Genomic DNA, 19,714 nt, shown 5'->3' with positions numbered 1-19,714 from the left:
GTGTGTGTGTGTAATATTTTAACACGTTGGTGTTGACCCAAACTAATTAAACCCAGACGAAGTGTATGTCAGCTGGGGCTGAAACACAGCTCTTCAGCAGTTCTCCCCTTTCTCACTTTCTTTCTCTCAGCATAAATCATGCAGGTAATTATTTCTGTATCTCCCGTGCAGAGATTAATCATTCCAGGTCAATAAAAACAAAATGGCTGCCCTTTCCCTCTCACAATGTGTCTTGGTGAATGGGCCATTTGGTATTCACTTACTACAAGGTAATGGCCCTCAGTATACTGATTTGACATAGATCGAGGGTACAATGTAACTCTGTGTTTGGTGTTTTTGCTCAAATGTGGATTATGTCATAGCAGTTTAGTGTAGCTACACGGTTTGAGGAATTTTATGACTTCTACAAGCTATTCAAGTTCTTGATTCCTTATATTAAAGATTTAGGAGTCATGTGAGGTCACATTTACAGCGTCTTATGCCAGGCTAAAGGGTACATTTATCTTTGTATTTAATGCATGAGTTTGTGCCTAGTAACCTGAAGCAAAATCCAACACTGTTTAATGCATTTTTTTAGCCGAGACCCTCTTTTCTGATTTGGGATTCAATGCTGAGGGGAAGTGCTTTGTTGAATCTCTCTGATGAGCATTAGTTTGCATTCTCCTATAATGTGTCTGCTGTCCTATAGACTACCTTAAACCCTTCATACTCGTATGTCTTTACTGACAATCATACCAGATTAACTGATTACAAGTCACTGTAAAGCCAGATGGGACTCTGAAGTCATAAAATAAATTTCCGTTGGGGTTTGTGCCATCATGACAGCAGTGCGAGAAGCCATTTTTACTGTGTTGTTGAATTAGAAAATGCCCAGGCATTTCACTGCAGAGTATACACCTTGACACCTTCGGAATAGCCAGCGCTATGAAAGTGCCAGATTTAATACCGTTCCCTAATCCCCATCTCTCTAATAGATTAACTTGAGCGGGGGTTCCTTTAATTATGGTATCATATGACACCCAGGTCAGTCTGTGTTACGCTCCTTGCATGGCGTTTTAAGATTACCACGGGGATCAGTTCTGTAAGCTTTAAGTAATAATTCGTTCAGAGGTCCCTGTGTAATTCACACCCTGCCAGAAACAGACGAGAGAACCCACCAGTATATGATTAGTGTTTGTATCCGTGTGCATTCATCATGGCTGCCTTTGACTGAACAGAGCATATTTATGTAATGCTATGTAATGTAATTTATGTAATGTAATGTAAAGGCGATAATGGTCCTTGGTTTATGACCCTGCGTGCATTGTATGCCCAGATGGTGTTTTATTGGTGCAGCAGAAGTTCCTTTGGCAGTGCATACTTTCTTTTCATAGCTCATTGCATTGGCATAATGATAAATTTAGTTATGGCCACTGCTGTTTTGTATGCCGAATCAGGCTTGTGCCCGCTGCAGTACTGTATCAATTTAATTTAGTGATTGACGCAGATTAAAAAAGAAAAACAGAAATACAGTTAAGGGGGGACATTCTTTTAACTAACCGTTATTTTGTTTGAAATATCAGTTTCAGGATATGGTCGTAAAAGGAAGTGGTCCTGAAAAATATTCCAAAAATGACTGTAGTTTGAAAAGAAAAATAATTTATCGACAGGTTATGTGTCGTAATAAGCGATTTGATCAGGAAAGCAGAAATCCAAGAGATGTCGAAATAGAAAACGAGAGGGAGAAGTAGAGGAAAATAAAGAGGAACTACCTCCGGTTGTTTGTGCAAGTGCATTAACCATGCCATAAAGCAGCACATCTCAATACTACCCATATAAATGCCATCTGTTGGCACATAAATCTGTCAAGATGGCTTGGGGTTCATGAGGAGAAAAGGTGGCAAAGATGAAGAGAATGATAACAGCTCCCGCATCACTGTGCTTTCATCGCAGTCCCAGGAGTACGGCATTCATGCATCTGTCGAAAGCACCAGTATTATTATAAGATCTGACTGTTTACTTTCTAATGAATTAGGACTGGAGGAAGTTTAATTGAGTAGCTCTGTCTGTATCACGGTGCAATCTGAGGTCACATAAATCTGTCAGGGTTGCAATAAAATGCGGATAAGGATTAGGTCTAAATGAAAGGAAATATTTTAATCAGGCTCAAGAGTGTGCTCGTTCAATCACTTAGAGACAGACCGAGCACTGTTAAGGAACGAGAGGGATCTCGTTTGGTAAATCTGTTGTCTCTTCTTCCCTCCAGGTCTGACACCACCTACCACGCCTCCTCACAAAGCCAGTCAAGAGAACCCTTTCAAAGTATCACTCAAAAACAAGCTGTCTTCATGCTCTCCCTCGGCCCTGACAAGCAAAAGGCCCAGGCTGAGCAATGGGGTCTCTTGCCCTCAGCCAACCAGCGGCTCTATTCGGAAGGGCCCAGAGCAGACTGAGCTCTATGCCCAGTTGAGTAAGGCCTCCTCCACAATGCCCCTAGGGGGCTTGGAGGAGCGTCGGGGCAAGCGGCCCATGCCCCGTGTCTTTGGCGATCATGACTATTGCCAGTCTACAAGCACAAAACGAGACAGTACCACCATAGCTGCAATGGTAACTGGGTCAATGGAGGGCCGGCATGTGGAATGTAAAGACTCAAACATGCCGACCTCCTCTACTTCTACATCATCGTTGTCTTCCGCCTCCCCTTCGTCTTCCTCCCTGGCCAGGCAGCTTCAGGGCCTTTCCTCCAAAGCTCAGGAGGCTTGTCCGGACACGGATGCTCACGGACAGGACCGCGACTCCACTTTGGGCTCCAAAACGTCAGCGGATGGTTTCTGTTCTGCTGACAGGAAACTACTTAGGGACCAGGAGATCCGCGAAGAGCTCAACAAGCACTTTGGAAAGCCTCAACAAACCTTCTATAGTGGGGTAGTGGGAGAGCAAAGGGGCATCCGGCCTCTCGAGGACAGTGACTCTGGGGATGAGTACCCTGGTCTTCTCGATGACTACATACACCCGAGTCTGCCTGATTTTGAGGACATGGAGGTAGGCCGGGAGCGCCTGCTCTGCTTGGCGGAAGGTTCTCCACTCGAGCTGCTCCTCGAAGGGTCGCCCTCCAGCTCCCCTTCCAGCAGTTTATTTTCATGGAGCTCCGTCTCGCCTCCTTCTACTCAGCTCTCCCCACAGCACCTCCGCTGGCCACGCTCCATCTCCCGCTCCCGCTCCCATTCCTCATCTCACCACAGACACAGATCCCTCTCCAGGTCTCCATACTCCCGCTCCGGGTCTCCCGACAGCCGTTCTCCTTCTTGGTAAGTTCTGACATGAGCCTTCCGCCTGTCTCAGAAACACGTTTACCTAGCTATCTTTTTGGACATGAATCCACGTGTCTCAGCAGGAGGGGCTGTAAAGAAGGTAAACATCTTTCTGTGGCTGTCATTGCGATGAAATGCAAGTCTGGGTCTCACAGCATGGTCACTGAAGTCGTTACGGCTGATTTTGCACAACCAGAGAAAAAAGACATAAGATAAAATGAGCTTGGAAGATAAACAGTATCTTAGGTGGTAAATTGCTCATCTACACACTTGCTGTTACACCAAATGAGCCATTCCAAACCTGAGTTCAGACGTTCGCTCGCCATTATAGCGGTACTTTTTATAAATTGCAGAGACACATTTGGAATTTTTGAGTTTCATTTAGATGTTTTTCATCTCTCATCATTCGCAAACAGCGCGGATGACAAATAGAGTCCAGCAGAGTAATTTCTTGGGCAAACAAGCTTGTGTCACTTGAGAAACTTGAGAGACTTATGGAAGTATCACATTGTTTCCTCAACAGACCTTCATTCTTTTAGCTTGAATTTTAGATTAATTTGTCTCCAGCACTCTTTGATGGGGCTCTGTTGTTTTTAGTAGCAGCTGTTGTTTTGCTCGACAGCATTGCCCGCTCCATCCCCGCGAGATGAAAGAAACGCCCAGTGAGTGAAGTCCTGGACATTTTAAAGTGGGTTACATCCAGACAGCATGCCAGAAAGACAATGTTTACAGTGCCTCCTTTTGAGATACATAGCGATTGTACTGATGAAGGAGACTCTAAAACCGAAATACAGAATATTTCTCAAATTTTATACCCTCTTTTGATATCAAGTGATGTTGTCATTGTACAAACATCTAACTATACGTCTGATTTTAGTCACATCAGCATCGTTTTCCCCCTTTTTATTAAATGTTCTATCCTTCACTTCCATTTTTTTTAGCTTATGCCTGTTGTTTAAAATTATACATGCATTTCAATTGCCTGTGATGCTTTAGAAGTAAAGACAATGTTCAGTGTTTAGGCTTGGTTTTGCATTTTTCTAAGAATTTTGTTGCCTTTCTGCTTGTACGTAGGTCTCCTCACAATTTGGGCAATAGCACTTTTATTCCCAGGATTTATAGAAGCCCTCAGTCCCAGACTCATTCTATTTTTGGTCGGAGACCCAGGTAAGTGTTTGCGCATGGCAAAGACTTTTCCATTTGTTACTCTTTAATATACCGTGCATGTATTATGTGACACTTGCGCTAGAAAAATTCATATATGCTGATATTATAGACCTGTTCATGAAACAGACTTAAATAAGTGCTGCAAGATAATGTACTGTGTCTGCAATACTTTCAGAGTCTGTCCTTATGCAAAGGAAGCAAGTCACTTGCTGACTCTGTCTAATTGATATGATGAGTTATGATGATACATCATTTCAAGGCCTTAACTTTTCAAACTTTTACAATAAAGCTTTTGTTGGCAAGAGCAGCTTGCATTAGGGACGCACTACCTCCCAGCTACACCTTTTCCCTGATGGTGCTTTAGTTCGCTCATATTGTGCTTTTACACCATGTTGCCTCTGTTGCAAATGGCTGTAGAAAAAGTTGCACTTTTTGGACGTAAAGTTCAAACTAAGCAAAAAGTAATGGCATGTGAAGTTGTGCTGACAGACACAGCTGCCAAATTTCTGCCATATTCCCTTAAGAGTCCCGCCATTGGGAGCTGTAACCTTTTGCGATGTAATGAGACATCTTATTAATGTGTTTGTTTGTCTTCCACGCTAAGAAGAATGGAAAGCAGTCTGCTCTGAGCGAGCTGATTCCCAAGGCCACTTGAGCAAAACAGCAAACAATACATCTATGTACTCAGAGAGAAAAGTTTTATTGCTCAGTGGTTGCTCTTTCACAGCTCAGAAGACTTAATGGAGTTCTCAATTATGTTTCAATTACGTTTCTTCTACAGTTCCTTTGGAAAAAATTAAAAAATTGTGGAACTCGTAGCTGAGATTATTTAGTTCTTGAAAGATTTGACAAGAGTTCCCACTGAATCCTTTTTATTTGCATAAAAGGATATATTTTTATTTGAGATATTTTCTGAAACTCTATAGGAGACACTTGATATTACTGGGGACTTTTTCCTCAGAAAAAACATATCTGAGAAGCAGGAGACCTAAACAAGTATCTCCATCTGCTCTCTAATCTTATCTTGGAGAAACTATTCAAATACTAAATATAATCAGGTTTTTTTTCTTATAGTTGTGTGTTTAGAAAGAACTTGACTTGATGATTTTTTTTCTTTTCAACTGCAGGTATGACAGCTATGAGGAATACCAGCACGAGCGTCTGAAGCGGGAAGAGTTCCGACATGACTATGAGAAACGGGAATGTGAGAGGGCTGAACAGAGGGAGAGACAACGGCAAAAATCAATAGTAAGTGCACCCACCTAAGTACTTTATTTAGTTATTGAATGTTTCTTCAACTATGGACACATTTATATCCCTGGGGTTGTTTTTTATTAAAACTTACAGGCTTAAACTATGAATGGAGCCACTAGTTTGTTATATAAAGGGCATATAAAACTCAGATTTTCAATCAAAAAAAAAAATTTTTGGTAACACTTTAAATAAGGGAACACATATTCACTATTAACTAACAGTTGTCCCTCAATAAACTCCTAATTTGCTGCGTATTGATTGTAAGGTAGTTGTTATATTTGGGTATAGGGTAGGATCAAACGGATAGTTCATGCAAAAATTGACATTTTGTCATTTACTCACTATCAAGTTGTTCCAAACCTGTTTGAGTTTCTATTTTAAAGAATGTTGGTAACAAATAGTTGCTGGTAGCCATTGACTTCCATAGCTGTTTGGCTACCGGCATTCTTCAAAATATCTTTATTTGTGGTCAACAGAAGATTTATACAGGTTTGGAACAACTTGAGGGTGAGTAAATGATGACAATGTTCATTTTTGGGTGAACTATCCTATGTGAATTATGCTGGGAAACAACCAAACCACCATCAGGTCCAACAAAATCAAAAATAAAAGCACAATCATGTTTCCAGTTCACCTCGATGTCACCCATTTCACAGTGTGACAAACAGGTTTTATATGACAATGTTCATTTTTGGGTGAACTATCCCTTTAGGGATAAAGGGCCAGTTTTTCTAAACAGGTCAAATTAGTGCGAGAGCGCAATTCCAAAACAGCACCGATGGGAGGGGAAATTTCTGCGGGTGATTTAATAACAATGCACAAATTAAAGAACACAGACGCAACATCTCATTTACATATCGACCAAAGCAATATACCAAGCGCAGCACAAATTAGCATTGTCGCAAATAAAGAATAAAGAAATAAAGAAGCCACAGTACGTTAAAAAGATCCGGAGGCCAACAAATTAAGGTTTGCTAGAAGTTTTGATAGACCTGGTATTGCGTTACTCCTAGTTGAAGGTTCCAAGTCGTCTTTTTATTTCCTGAAGCAAATTAAAAATAACATGGCTTGGCAAATGATATGTTCGGATAATGTGTTCTTCTGGCATTCCAAATAAATTAATGCATGTGGAAAAAATCCTCTCCCTTCTATCACGCGCTCTCTGTTCTCTGCGGTGCCTCCTCCTAACAACAATAATTGCAGCCATTTTAAGCGCAAAATAGTTTAAGAAATGCTCTTTTGGGGCGTTAAATAGTGGCGCAAATGCAAGTAATTTGATGAGCGCAAATGTTAGTAAAACACGTTGCATGATTCATTTGAATATTCTCCTCCCATAACTTTTGCGTCTGAAAGGGAAACTCCTAGAAATGCATATTCAATAAGGTCAGGCGCAAAAATAACTGTGTCCAAGCCTTTTCAGTGATAATTTGTCACTCCGTGTCTTTAGTAAAACCTGACAGTACAATTTTTAATGCCAAAAGACGGTTTGCGCGGGCGCAAGCTGTTAGTAAAACTGGCCCCTAGAATATTGTCTTGCAGAATAAGGCATTAAGTACTAATAGACGTTAAGTGCTAATAAATATGCTAGTAATATGCATGCTAATAAGCAACTAATTAATAGAGAATAGTGTTCCCTAATCTAAAGTGTTGCCGAATGTATATTTAAAAACATTGATAAGATGTATTTCTTTTTTTTTATTAAAACATGGTTATCTGAACAGCAGTAAAATAATAACTAATAAAAAAGTATGTCGTGCATTTTCAAGATGTAATTTTGGCAAATTATAAAAAAAAAAAAAAAAAAAAAATGGCAAATTAAAAAAAAAAAAAAAAAAAAAGTATTTCCATCCCAGAATGATAATCACAAAAGGAAATGACACTGGGTTGAAACTGTTTCAGATAAAAGGACAGCATTATAATTATTATTTTTTTCAGAAGTCTGTCCACTGTTGAACATTATTAGTTGACAATTTAAGCAAACTAGTGAGAGTGTGTTTTAAAGCTGTTGATTTTCTAAAAGTCCACAGGGCCAAACATGCCCACACTTAAAGAAAACCCTATTACGCTTGGAGGTGTTTTTCAGTTGTGGTCTCTCTCCTGCTGGCAGGAATCGTAGATTAGCACAGACGTTATCCTTCTCTCAGGCTTTCTCTGCCGCCATCACTGTGTTTGCCTACAGAAAGCTCGAAGCACACAGCCATCCCAGTGCTCTCTCTCTCGCGCACTCAAAAAGGTGCCGGATTCTATTAATCACACTGTGGGCTAAATGCTTTCGATCAGACAAGGGGAAAGTTGAAATAAGACCCCCCCCCCCCCCCCCCCCCCCCCAAACCCACACAAAAAATTTCCAACATTGATAATAAATCAGCATATTGATAATAAATCGGAATGATTTCTGAAAGATCATGTGACAGTGAAGACTGCAGTAATGGCTGATGAAAATTCAGCTTTGCATCACAGGAAAAAAATATATATTTTAAAGTATAATAAAATAGAAAACTGTTCTTTTAAATTGTAATAATATTTCACAATATTACTGTTTTTTTCTCTCTCTATTTTTGATCAAATAAATGCAGCCTTGAAGAACAAAAGACAATTCTTTAAAAAAAATCCTCACTTTTGAACGGCAGAGTATATTTTTGTAATTTATTATATTTTGCATTCAAATGTTTACACATTAATATACAATATTATATATGTTATATAACATTAATGTTAACATTTGGATTTGATCCCAAGTGTCGCATGCATATTGCCAGGGGGCCTACAATCCTTAGCTACATCCCTGGAGCTTAATGATATAGAAATTAAGTAAAACACAACTTTCTGGGTGGATTAATAGAGAAGATGTAAAATGTTACATAGATACAAGGGGAAAGTTAAAAAAAGCCCCCCCCCCCCCAAAATCAAAGGTATGTTAATGCTTGGGCTCAAAATGAGCAGTTTAATTTCGAACACTTACATATTTGAAATGCAGTTCTCTGAGATGGAATATCAGTTTTGTTCTCTCTCGCCGTGCCTGACCAGACTGTGAAATGAGACGGCTTTCCAACTCAGCTCACTGATAAATGTACACGTCAAATAATGCACGCATGACTCGGCCCCAGCGTACATTTTTTCCCCCCATTTTTTCTCTTTTCTCCGTGTTCTGCGGCAGCGAGACAATTACTAGCAGCGGCGGCTGAGCTGTCAGAAGAGGTTTTGGGGGGGCAAAGGATGTGAGAGCTTCATATGAAGCGCTAGTCTCAGGGTGTCATCTTTAAAACCTCACCGCATTTATCAGCTGTCAGCAACAAAACCACCAATTCAGCAAACACTTTTGTCTCCTATTGTACATGATGGAAGCACGAGGGGAGCTTCAGAGGAAATGCAAAAAAGAAACAGCCCTCCCAGGTGTTCTGGCTAATTTGTAGGTTTTTGTTTTTGTTGCTGTTGTGACACGGTGACATCATGTACACGGGTGAATTAGGACTCGGTTGAGGGCCAATAGATTTGTATCATAATTTTATGTATGACTTACAAGAGACCTCTGGTTATTGTTGAGGATCATAAGTATATTTTGTCACATATAATAGCAGGTACATGAGCATATGAATAAATAATGCCACGTAATAAGGCCTGAGGCTTGTGTTTTGTCTCAAGATTAGCAAACTGAATTAAATACCTCCATTTTATGTATTCAGCCTGGTGGGGTCTTTACGTTTTCTCAATCTATGTGTTCTCTCTTGTGCTTCGTTGAATAATGGAACAAAGTGATATTAGCCTGTGGCTAAAATTGATGATAACCGCACACCTGTGACTGCAAATTAATTTATTTCTGTTTTAATGCTTGGTGTAAACATCCTGCATTTAGACATATGAACAATATTATTTGGTAAAAATAATTGATTATTATTTTTATTAGAAATAAATGTGGCAACATTTTATTTTAAGGACAAATTGTCACTATTAAGTAGTTTTGCAATCCTTTGTAATGCACTATAGTTCATCCTATCCATTTTAAGTGATTCAGAAATCTGATTGTATGATTTGTCACCTCTCAAAAATGTTCACTGCATATTTCATATTTTTCATTTAGATATTTTATATAATTTATATAATATATAACATATGGAAAGCATTATCAACCTTTATTATTTATAACTACTTTGATTGACTGATTGACTGATTGATTGACTGATTGATTGATTGATTGATTGATTGATTGATTGATTGATTGACTGACTGATTGATTGATTGATTGATTGATTGATTGACTGATTGATTCTGCTTGGCAATGATGCTGTTTGGTTGAAAATGTACCCTTTAAACCATTTCAAAATGAAAAAATAAATATCAAGATTTATATTTAATACATGTCAAAAAACTGAAAAATATTGGGATGATTTTTTTTAGCTGTATACAGCTATGTTTAGTTGTATAATGCTCAAAACAACTCTAGTCATTTTAGCTGATAAAATTTTTTTTTTATAAAATCAACAGAGACCAAAGTTATATTGTATCATAGCTCTATAATATGATTCCCTCATCCTATTTGCACAGTCCCATTTAAGAGAGACGTTTAAGAGAGAGTTCTGACTCTTTCAGTTTAGCTTCTTCTTATCCACGCGCGCGCACACACACACACACACACACACACACACACACACAAACAGAGTGGAAAAAGATAAAGGAGAGTCCTCCTGCCATTTCCTCCAGACTGTTCTTGGCTTTCCCACAGTGGTGGATGTTAATTACAGTCATGGCGTGAGGTTGAGAGAAGTCAAGGAGAGGGGGAAGTGGGAAAAAAGAACAGCAGAAGCACTATGTTAGACTAATCTCTTCTCTCTCGTTCCCTTTATGACCAGGAGGAGAGGCGAGTGGTGTATGTGGGACGTCTTTGCGCCGACAGCACACGCACAGAGCTCAAACGCCGCTTTGAAGTCTTCGGTGAGATTGAGGAGTGCACAGTCAACTTGAGACATGACGGGTAAGACCGTGGGCCTGTCTCTGTGTGTTTTTCTGGATTGTGTGTGTGTGTCAAATGGTTAAAGGGAGTCAATATTTTCCTTCAGCATAAAAGGAATTGTCTAAATCTAGTTAATGATGTACTTGTGGCTATTGGACGGTGATTAGTAAAGCAGACTGCACTGCTTCTCATTGCACATGCAAGTGTGTGTTGGAATACAAATAGAATTATGCTATAACAGAAAGCGAGAAGTCACGTATTTAGGGCCACATTTACTAACAGCTTGCGCCAGTGCAAACCCTTTCTTGGCATTGAAAAACTACTGGCAGGATTTACTAAAGATGCACACTGAAACAGTGATAGAAAGGCGTGGATGCAGTTATTTTTGCGGCTGACCTTATTGCATATGGATTTGTAGGAGTCTCCATTTCAGATGCAAAATGTTTGTGTCTTTGGTGATTTGCTATGGTTTGCATTAGTCATTTTACTGGTAATTGCACTATTATTTAATGTCCCAAAATTCATGTTTTAACCCATTTTGCGCCTCTGATGTTAGTAGATTACATGCATCTGATTATCATCAGCTGTTGTTTGCGACCTTACGCTAATCTGCGCTGCTCTTGGTAGATTGTGTTGGTCATTATGGAAATGAACTGACAGCATCTGTGTTCTTTAACTCTCTGGTGCTGTTGGGTCATTTTTGACTGAAAAACTTTACATTTTGTTTTTTTAGAATTTTTATTTCATCAGAATGGTACGAAACTTAGTAAAGATTTTGGCACTTGCTATGTGAAAAAAATAAAATAAATCATGGACATGATTAGAAAGGATTAAATGGTCCTGAAAAAAGTCGCACTTGTACTCTTTGTGGTCAAAAATGACGACTTTGTAAATGAATGGGAAGCGTTTTTCATCTAGTGGAAATGTTTGATACTGCGCCCAAATTTTTTTTTACTGAAATCTCTTTTTTTTTTAATATCAACCTCAAATTCGAAACATAACTTGTTTAGATGTGTGGGTTTTATTTTCACAGAGTTTAAAGTAAAACATGCTTTGCACGTTTTATGCATTTTTCATAATAATCAACTTAAACTTCTATAACTTTGTTTCACTTTTTTTTTTTCATTTCAGCAATAATCTGCCGATAAGTGTCTTCTTTAAAAAGAGACCAAACAGTTATGACAGTTTAAGTTGGAAGGTGATAAATGGATCATAACTATTCTATAAATATAATTACATATACAAAAATACATATTTAAATATGCAAAATGTAAAAAAATAAATAATAAAAAACTAAAATATAGTACATTCATTTCATTGAAAATGAAAAAAATAAAAAATATATATTTTTGAAATTTTAATTTATACCACCACACGAGAAGCATCAGAGAGTTCATTTGCAGATTGTCAGTAGATCAGTAGATCACCCAGAAAACGTTCCAATCCCATCAGTGCTTTTATGGGACTGCAATATAACACTAATTTGTCCTGTTAAGTAAATCTGGCCCTTACTGATTCCGATTTTGCATTTATATATTTTAAATGGCAGCTGATAGAATCACACATTGTTCCTATACTCTCTTCGAATGACACTTCATTTTCTATTTGTCAACCCAGGGATAACTTTGGCTTCATCACCTACCGCTACACTTGTGATGCGCTCGCTGCCCTTGAGAATGGACACACCTTGCGCAGGTCAAATGAGCCTCACTTTGAGCTCTGCCTTGGTGGACAAAAGCAGTACAGTAAATCAAATTATACAGACTTAGGTAAGTACACAGGCCGGCTGCATTTCTACACAACTGACTAGAGACACAACAAATAAAAACCAACACCTTAATACAGAAGTAAAAACTGCTAGGATAGTAGATCAAGTTGCATTGTTGATGCATTGTGGGAATTCTCTATATAGTACTTCTGCTTTAGCCATGTACATGAATTGGTGCTCTGGATGGTTTATGTGAGTTGTGAAAACAGTAAGGATGGGTAGGAGATCAAGGTCACGTTCCTCTTCTAAAACGGGCTTCCTTCTGCTTGCTGCTGGGATGCTGAAGAGCATCAAGACCTCGCCATGACACTGAAGAGTGAGCAGCCTGCAGAAAGAGAGACAAAAAAGAGAAATGAGAGGATGAGCTCTGTCAGCTGTGACTGATTCATAAACAGCTTCATCTCCATCCATCCCAGTCAAGTCCATATTCTGTCCTATTCTAAGCTATGCCACTCGATCAGCAGTTTTGGACCAACATAGACATTCTTGGAATTTTATTGTACACTTTTTTTTCATGTCTTTTCCTGTATCATCTACTGTGTTGTTAATGTTAAAACTTTAGATAGATAGATAGATAGATAGATAGATAGATAGATAGATAGATAGATAGATAGATAGATAGATAAAACTGAAATAAAAAGGATACATAGAAATCTAAATAGAAATAGAAAAAAAGTGTTGTTATTGTTAAATAGAGCTAAAACTATTGTATTACCTGAAATACAGCATAAATAAAATAAAATATATATTTTAGACTGTTTTGGTTAATTGCAACACTGAAAAAAAAAAAAAAAAAAAAAAAAAAAAAAAAATAAAAAAATATATATATATATATATATATATATATATATATATATATATATATATATATATGGCTTGACCTTCATATATATAAAATATATATATTTAGTTAGTTGCCTTGGCAACTAACTAAAATATAGTGAGTTTGAGATGACGTACTAAAATGACCAAATTTAAAAATGAAATAAAAATTAAGCTCAATAGAAAACAAAATCTAATAAAAGCAACAAAAGCACTTAACAAAATTACTAAAATTAAAATGAAAACTGACTATTAAAAATGCTAATTCAAAATATTAATAAATATTATTATAGTACAAAATACTACTAAATAACACTGATTGTCTCTGTCCCATCTTGGTGCATTTCTTTCTTTCACACTCATCCCATCACCCTCTTCTCCAAAGGCTTTTAGACACCCATGCTTTCATTTCATATGCACCAAGCCCTCTGTCCAGGATTACCAAGGTGACAATCTAGATCAGATTGATGTATCTTTGAATGACAAATTCCTCTGTAAAATGTTATGGAGCTTTTTTCAACCCATGATGCCTGTGATAGAATTGTGGCAGTAATAGGCAATCATCTTCTCCACCCAAAGGGTAAAAGTGTCTTTTGGTGGAAGGGACGAGATAAGAAGCGAAGGAATTGAATCCCAAGGGCAGTGCCTTTACATGTTGGTGAAGGGAGATGCAGAAAAATGGGGATCCCATGTTATAACAGGAAAAACGGGATGCTGGGGAATAGCGTGCACTTCAATATTTAGTCAATGCTCCGCTTCTGCAAAATGTGAGGTCAGGGACGTTTAATGCTCGGGATGCTGGGATGATCCGTCTCAGTGGCGTTGATGGTGCTGCAGGTCAATGGAAAGGAACAAGAGCACTTTCACTCAAATAATGAGGACATTAGCATGCATTTCAAAGGCTCAGACTAAGGCCAAAGGTATTCAGATTGTGGACATAATATGCTCTCCAAAGGTGAGTGCGGAAGCTTTGGTTAAGGGCCATATAGCAGAGTCATTGTATTTGGGAATTTACCCCCGCCTCGGGGCAGATGGATGGCTTGACCTTCATTTTCTTGAGGCCTTTCGCTAGATGCTGGGTTTTGTGGTGAGTGTAGGCTGAAGCGCAGTGACAGGTTCAGATGAAGAGGGTATGGCGGGAAAAAGAGGCAAGTGATTAGAATAATGCGGCCTCAGAACCTTCCTCTCAATCATCTGCCTTTCTCTTCCTCTTCCTCCTTGTTTTCTGAGACACCGTCCATTAGTTCTAAGTAGAGCGCAGGGGCATTTTTCATCTTTCAAGGTGCGCAGCATGACACCGTTCTCCCCTTAGCCATAGTATTAGATCACGACTGGCATCTCCTGCATGCCACGGTCATTTCAATTTCTCACGCGCTCCAACTGCGCCGCTGTGCATGTGGGGCACCATTTGTGAAGCTGTCTGCCACTAGAGATAAGACAGCCGTATTTGTTATCCTGGATGCGAATCAAACTGTATGTGTAATGGTCATTGGGTTCTCATCTTCGGTAACTTGCTCCTGACTGTTTAATTACTAAACTAGGTGGTTCAAGACAGTGGAGAAGTATATTACAGCAGAGGTTGAGACGGAGGCCTAGAAGACTGATTTGTTGGGTTTTAAACAAACAACCTCTGTGTTTTAGTGTATAAAATATAATATTGTATAATACTGACCCACAGTGACAAAAAACACGTGCCAGGTTTTTAGAGATGTGCTCTTTGTGTTCTTGTTGGTTTTGAACAAGTTTTATACTGTTTTCTAGAAATGTTTAAGTCTTGTGATTCATGTGTGTACACATCATCATCAAATTCAAAATACTTTTTTATATAAAATAAAATCTGCTTTGGTAAATCATGATAAGTATGAGATACCAAGTCAAAATTCTGAAATTAAAAGACATTAAGTCAATTATGAGATAAAAAGCCAAGATTGACAAAAATAAAATGATTAGACTAAATTGACTAAATTTCATAATTATGAGATAAGTCGAGATTATGAGATACTAAATCATAAATATGAGACAATGACCGTCTAAATAATGACATAAAATGCATAATTGACAAAAAATATACATTTATTGTCTAAATTGACAAAATGTCATGATTATGAGATGATTCGAGATTATGAAATACAAAATAATAATTATGAGATAAAAAGTTGAAATTATGACAGTCTAAATTTTGAGATAAATATTCTAAATTTAGTCTAAATTTCTAAAAAAAAAAAAAAAAAAGTCTAATTGTATTTATTTAATTCTGGCATAAAAAGTGTAAATTATGAGATAAAAATAAGTCGAAACTGACAAGTAAATTATGAGACAAAAAGTCTAAACTGACAAAATGTCAGTTATGCTATAAATCAAGATTATGACATACTGAAAGATAAGTTGCAATTATGAGTCAAAATGACAAAAAAAATTGAAATTGACTAATTCAGTGAGATAAAAAGTCAAGATTTATAAAAAGCAAAATTATGAGATAGTGTAACTGTGACATTAAGAGTCGTCATTATAACGCGAGTCAAAATGATCTCATAATTATAACTTTTGATCACATAATTGTTTTTTATGCATGTGGCAGAAACAGGCTTCCATACAAAGCAGCTCTTGCAAAATGAGTAACACACAGTAGCACCTTTTAAAATGAGGCCAGAGTCCCTGATTTCCACAGATGTTCAAATGTGCCATTTTCTTCCTCCAGATTCCCATTCTGACGACTTTGATCCAGCCTCCACTAAAAGCAAGTACGACTCCATGGATTTTGACAGCTTGTTGCGAGAGGCCCAGTATAGCCTGAGAAGGTAATGAACTGCACCGCTGCACCGGCTGGCTGCAAAGAGAGGGATTCGCAATACCTCACTGTTGTTTCTGTTCTTTTGAATACAAGACTACAAGACATTTTACACTTTATCTAAGTGGAAAGAGTATATGTGGATGAAAAAGCTCTACGTATATGAAGGGATATATATGTATATCTACAAGCAAAGTTTACATGAACCTAGCTGCTGCAATGCTGGGGAGAGACTTTACCTGTGGGAATAGCCAGTGAAGTAGCGGACACTACTTTAGTGGACTACACAGATCCGTGTGCCGCGTGAGGCTCTGGAAGAGACACGAATCTTCGTCAGAGTTCGCTCCACACGCCGCATCACCCTCGGCACTTTTGAGAGGGGAAGAGTGCAGCTCGTTCAGTCTGTTTTTATTGTTTGGAGTTTATTTTTGTGGGCTTTTTCTGTTCCTTTTTTAAACTGGTGTTTGGACGTGGTGTTACACTGTTGAGAAGGGTTTGGGGAAAATCTCTCGGATGTTCAAGGTAACATTGTCTACATTTACCGAGGGGGAGAAAATGTAGTCGCCTATTTACAAAACGAATATTTTTATTTGATGTGCATATCAGCGTTCTTTGTTTGTTACAGCTATGCACTGTAAAATGCAGCTTTTTTAAGATTAAATTTTCTTAATCGAGAATGTTGATCTGTAGTCATTACGATGATGTATAACATACATGGCGTTTAGATGACGTGATTTGATTGTAAAAATATGTATGGAGATTTATCGCTCTTTTTTGGGGGAGCATGCAAAAGTTCTTGTCTCAGTTTTTCTTTTGTTTTTTTCTTCTTTAGTTTTTATTTCATTTTAAAACTCCAGTTTCATCCGATTTTGAAGTTTAAAGGGTTAGTTCACAAAAATGAAAATTCTGTCATTAATTACTCACCCTCGTGTTGTTCGAAACCCGTAAGACCTTCGTTCATCTTTGGAACGCAATTTAAGATATTTTTGATGAAATCTGATGGCTCTCTGACCCTTCCATAGACAGCAAGGTAACTACCACGGTCAAGGTCCAGAAAAGTACCAAGATGATCGATAAAGTAGTCCGTGTGACATCAGTGGTTCAGCTGTAAAGTTACGAAGCTACGATAATACTTTTTTGAGCAAAGAAAACAAAAATAACGACTTTATTCCACATTTTCGAATGACGTCATCACGCCTGACGGGTCCTATTATGCTCTTTTACAAAGTCTTGATTTTGTTTTGGGGGTGTACTAGAACATGTTCTCATGCTTGGTGGTTCGAAAAACGCATTATTTTTCACATAATTTACATTATTAAAATACCTTTCTCCCCATCCTGGCACAAACGGCTCGATTAGTTCCAGCATTGATGAAGGTACGCCTTCCGAAAAACAAAATGTGTTGTGATTGGTTAGCTGTCCCAGTGCGTTGTGATTGGCGAACAGCTTAGACGGTGTTTCAGTACTGCCACGCCCCTTGCTCCGTCTTTCAACAAAAGCTTTTGGCGAATCCGGCAGTACTCACTCGTGTTGTGGAAGCTGTCCTCAGTAAAATGCGCAGCACACAATAGCAAATTAGGGTTATAATGCTCAGGAACAGAGTTAAAAAATAAATTGCAACCACTGTTTCCTGACATCATCCACTTTCGGAAGCCCAAACAAAGACGTTTGGGCACGGAGGTGAAAAAAACTGCATTTCAGGCAGTCGCTCACCGGACGAGAAGCGCAGCGTCGCGTCGCGTCGCGCTACGTCTTTAAAATTCAACTATTTTATTTTCTATGAGTGTAGGCACACTGGCGGCACCGTTCGACATCTGTCCGCGGCGCCCAGCTACGTCGTGTTATACTTGTAAGAATTGTTCTAGAAATGCCGAATATGCTACGCTACAGCACAGCAGCTCTTCTTGGTTTTCTCTGATGCACTAACTCTGCAGCAGCACTTCTTCTTCGTCGTCTCGTCTGATGCGCTCACTCAACCAAGCGTTCTAACCACAACCTCGCCCCTCCACACCCCCCAACCATTCGAATTTCTGTAGGTGGGAATTATTTGTAATGATATTCCAATGATCCGCTTTGTGATATCACAAAGCCCGAAAAAACAAACACTGTAGTCCAAATGACCTGTTTGTTGTAGTTCTTGAAAAGGGATTTTTAAAAAACGAAATATCTCCCTTTGGAGTGGACTTTGAGATTTGTAACTTTCTAGATCGTTTTTATGCCCAAACATACACACTACACACTGACTAAAATTTAAAAAGTGAAATATCATAATAGGACCCCTTTAATTTGTGTTCCGAAGATGAACGAAGGTCTTACGGGTTTCGAACAACAAGAAGGTGAGTAATTAATGACAGAATTTCATTTTTGGGTGAACTACCCCTTTAATAACTCAGTGTTTTCCGTACATACATGCAGTGTGTAAGATAGAGTTTATGTTACCATTGTGTAAAAAAAAAAAAATTATTTTAAAAAGAAAAGCCCCGAGATAGTTTTTTATGCTTTATGTCTTGAAAGAATCGAGAGCTTTTATTTAATTTCTCTGTGCACACGAATCATTGTTATTGTTCCTGTTTGATAATACACTTTCACAAAGAGATGATTACTCTTCTAACACAGAATTACTCATGCTTATTTATGTATTTATCTCATAAAGTCTTCTAATCAAAATATTTATGGCAGCCATCTCACGTGATGCGCCTTACAAAGTTTGCTATTTATATTATTTGTTATTCAACAATCACTGGAAAGGATGTAAATTTAAAAGTTCTAAGAAATATCGTTTTTATATATGCCTTCAGAGATAGAACAAAAACATATTGTATGATCACACTTTAGGCTCATGATGAACTTTGCTGCTCCAAACTCATTTGTTTTTCTAGCTCTGAAACACTTTCATCCCCCTTTTTCATCTCTTTTTTTATTACATGAAGCAATAAAATGATTTTGCAGGTATTTTGTTGTACCACAGAAAATCTGTCTTTGCTCCACACTTTTGATTATGTGAATGCCAAACTAAAGTTTACAATTTTTCTTTCCTGAATTTTTTAAAAAAGAAGAAAAATATGTATTTGATGTTAAAAACAATATATATATATATATAAATATATGATGATGCTAATCTTGTCATTACTCACAATAACTCAAAATAATGAAAAGTAATAATAAATATGAAAATGTGAATAAAAAAAAAAAATTAAAAAGCAATAAATTATTTTTCAAAGCTGTATTTTAGCTCATGTTGTTGTATAGTTTTAGACATGACATATTACCCAGACTCTGTTCATTCCAGTGCCTCGATAGAGATGGTAAGACCGCCGCTGGAAAGAGAAATCGGTTGTGAATGCAGCTCATGTGTGTGTGTGAGAGTGTGTGAGAAGAATTTAATACAAGCAACGACTTAAAGGGTTAAAAAGCCCAAAATTGCATCTGTGAGATCGAGTCTCTTTCCAAAGCGAGAGCTATTTTTGTCTTTGCTGTGGTTTGAAGGTACCTCAGAGGAACTGTAAATAATTCAAATCGCCCAAACACAACAGGCCCTTGTCACTGACACTCAAAGTAACCTTTCTTTGTCACTTAAGGACAGGTTTTGTTGTTGTGCTGATCTGTTTTTGAATGAGAAACCCACATTGAAAGAATGACAGTGTGTCTGCACTGAAAGAGGCATCGAAAGAGCATTA

General features: G+C 38.0%; 1 protein-coding gene across 5 annotated transcripts in view; it reads left to right on the top strand.

Annotated features, from left to right (window-relative positions):
• Nucleotides 1–16,678, top strand: part of LOC107601164 (peroxisome proliferator-activated receptor gamma coactivator 1-alpha-like) — a 43,903-nt gene extending 27,225 nt beyond the window's left edge. For all 5 annotated transcript variants that reach the window (XM_016293225.1, XM_016293222.1, XM_016293221.1 and 2 more), the window contains 6 exons: nucleotides 2,246–3,287; nucleotides 4,365–4,457; nucleotides 5,585–5,705; nucleotides 10,559–10,680; nucleotides 12,277–12,428; nucleotides 15,948–16,678. In XM_016293225.1, the coding sequence (XP_016148711.1) occupies nucleotides 2,246–3,287; nucleotides 4,365–4,457; nucleotides 5,585–5,705; nucleotides 10,559–10,680; nucleotides 12,277–12,428; nucleotides 15,948–16,051 (1,634 nt within the window). In that variant the 3' untranslated portion in view covers nucleotides 16,052–16,678. The remainder of the gene's footprint in view (nucleotides 1–2,245; nucleotides 3,288–4,364; nucleotides 4,458–5,584; nucleotides 5,706–10,558; nucleotides 10,681–12,276; nucleotides 12,429–15,947) is intronic.
• The last annotated feature ends 3,036 nt before the right edge of the window (nucleotides 16,679–19,714 follow it).

Source organism: Sinocyclocheilus grahami, unplaced genomic scaffold (genome assembly GCF_001515645.1).
Source record: "Sinocyclocheilus grahami isolate Dianchi unplaced genomic scaffold, SAMN03320097.WGS_v1.1 scaffold300.1, whole genome shotgun sequence".
NCBI classification, from domain to species: domain Eukaryota; kingdom Metazoa; phylum Chordata; class Actinopteri; order Cypriniformes; family Cyprinidae; genus Sinocyclocheilus; species Sinocyclocheilus grahami.
The sequence above is the reverse complement of the archived record's forward strand: the minus strand, read 5'-3'. Positions and strand labels throughout refer to the sequence as shown.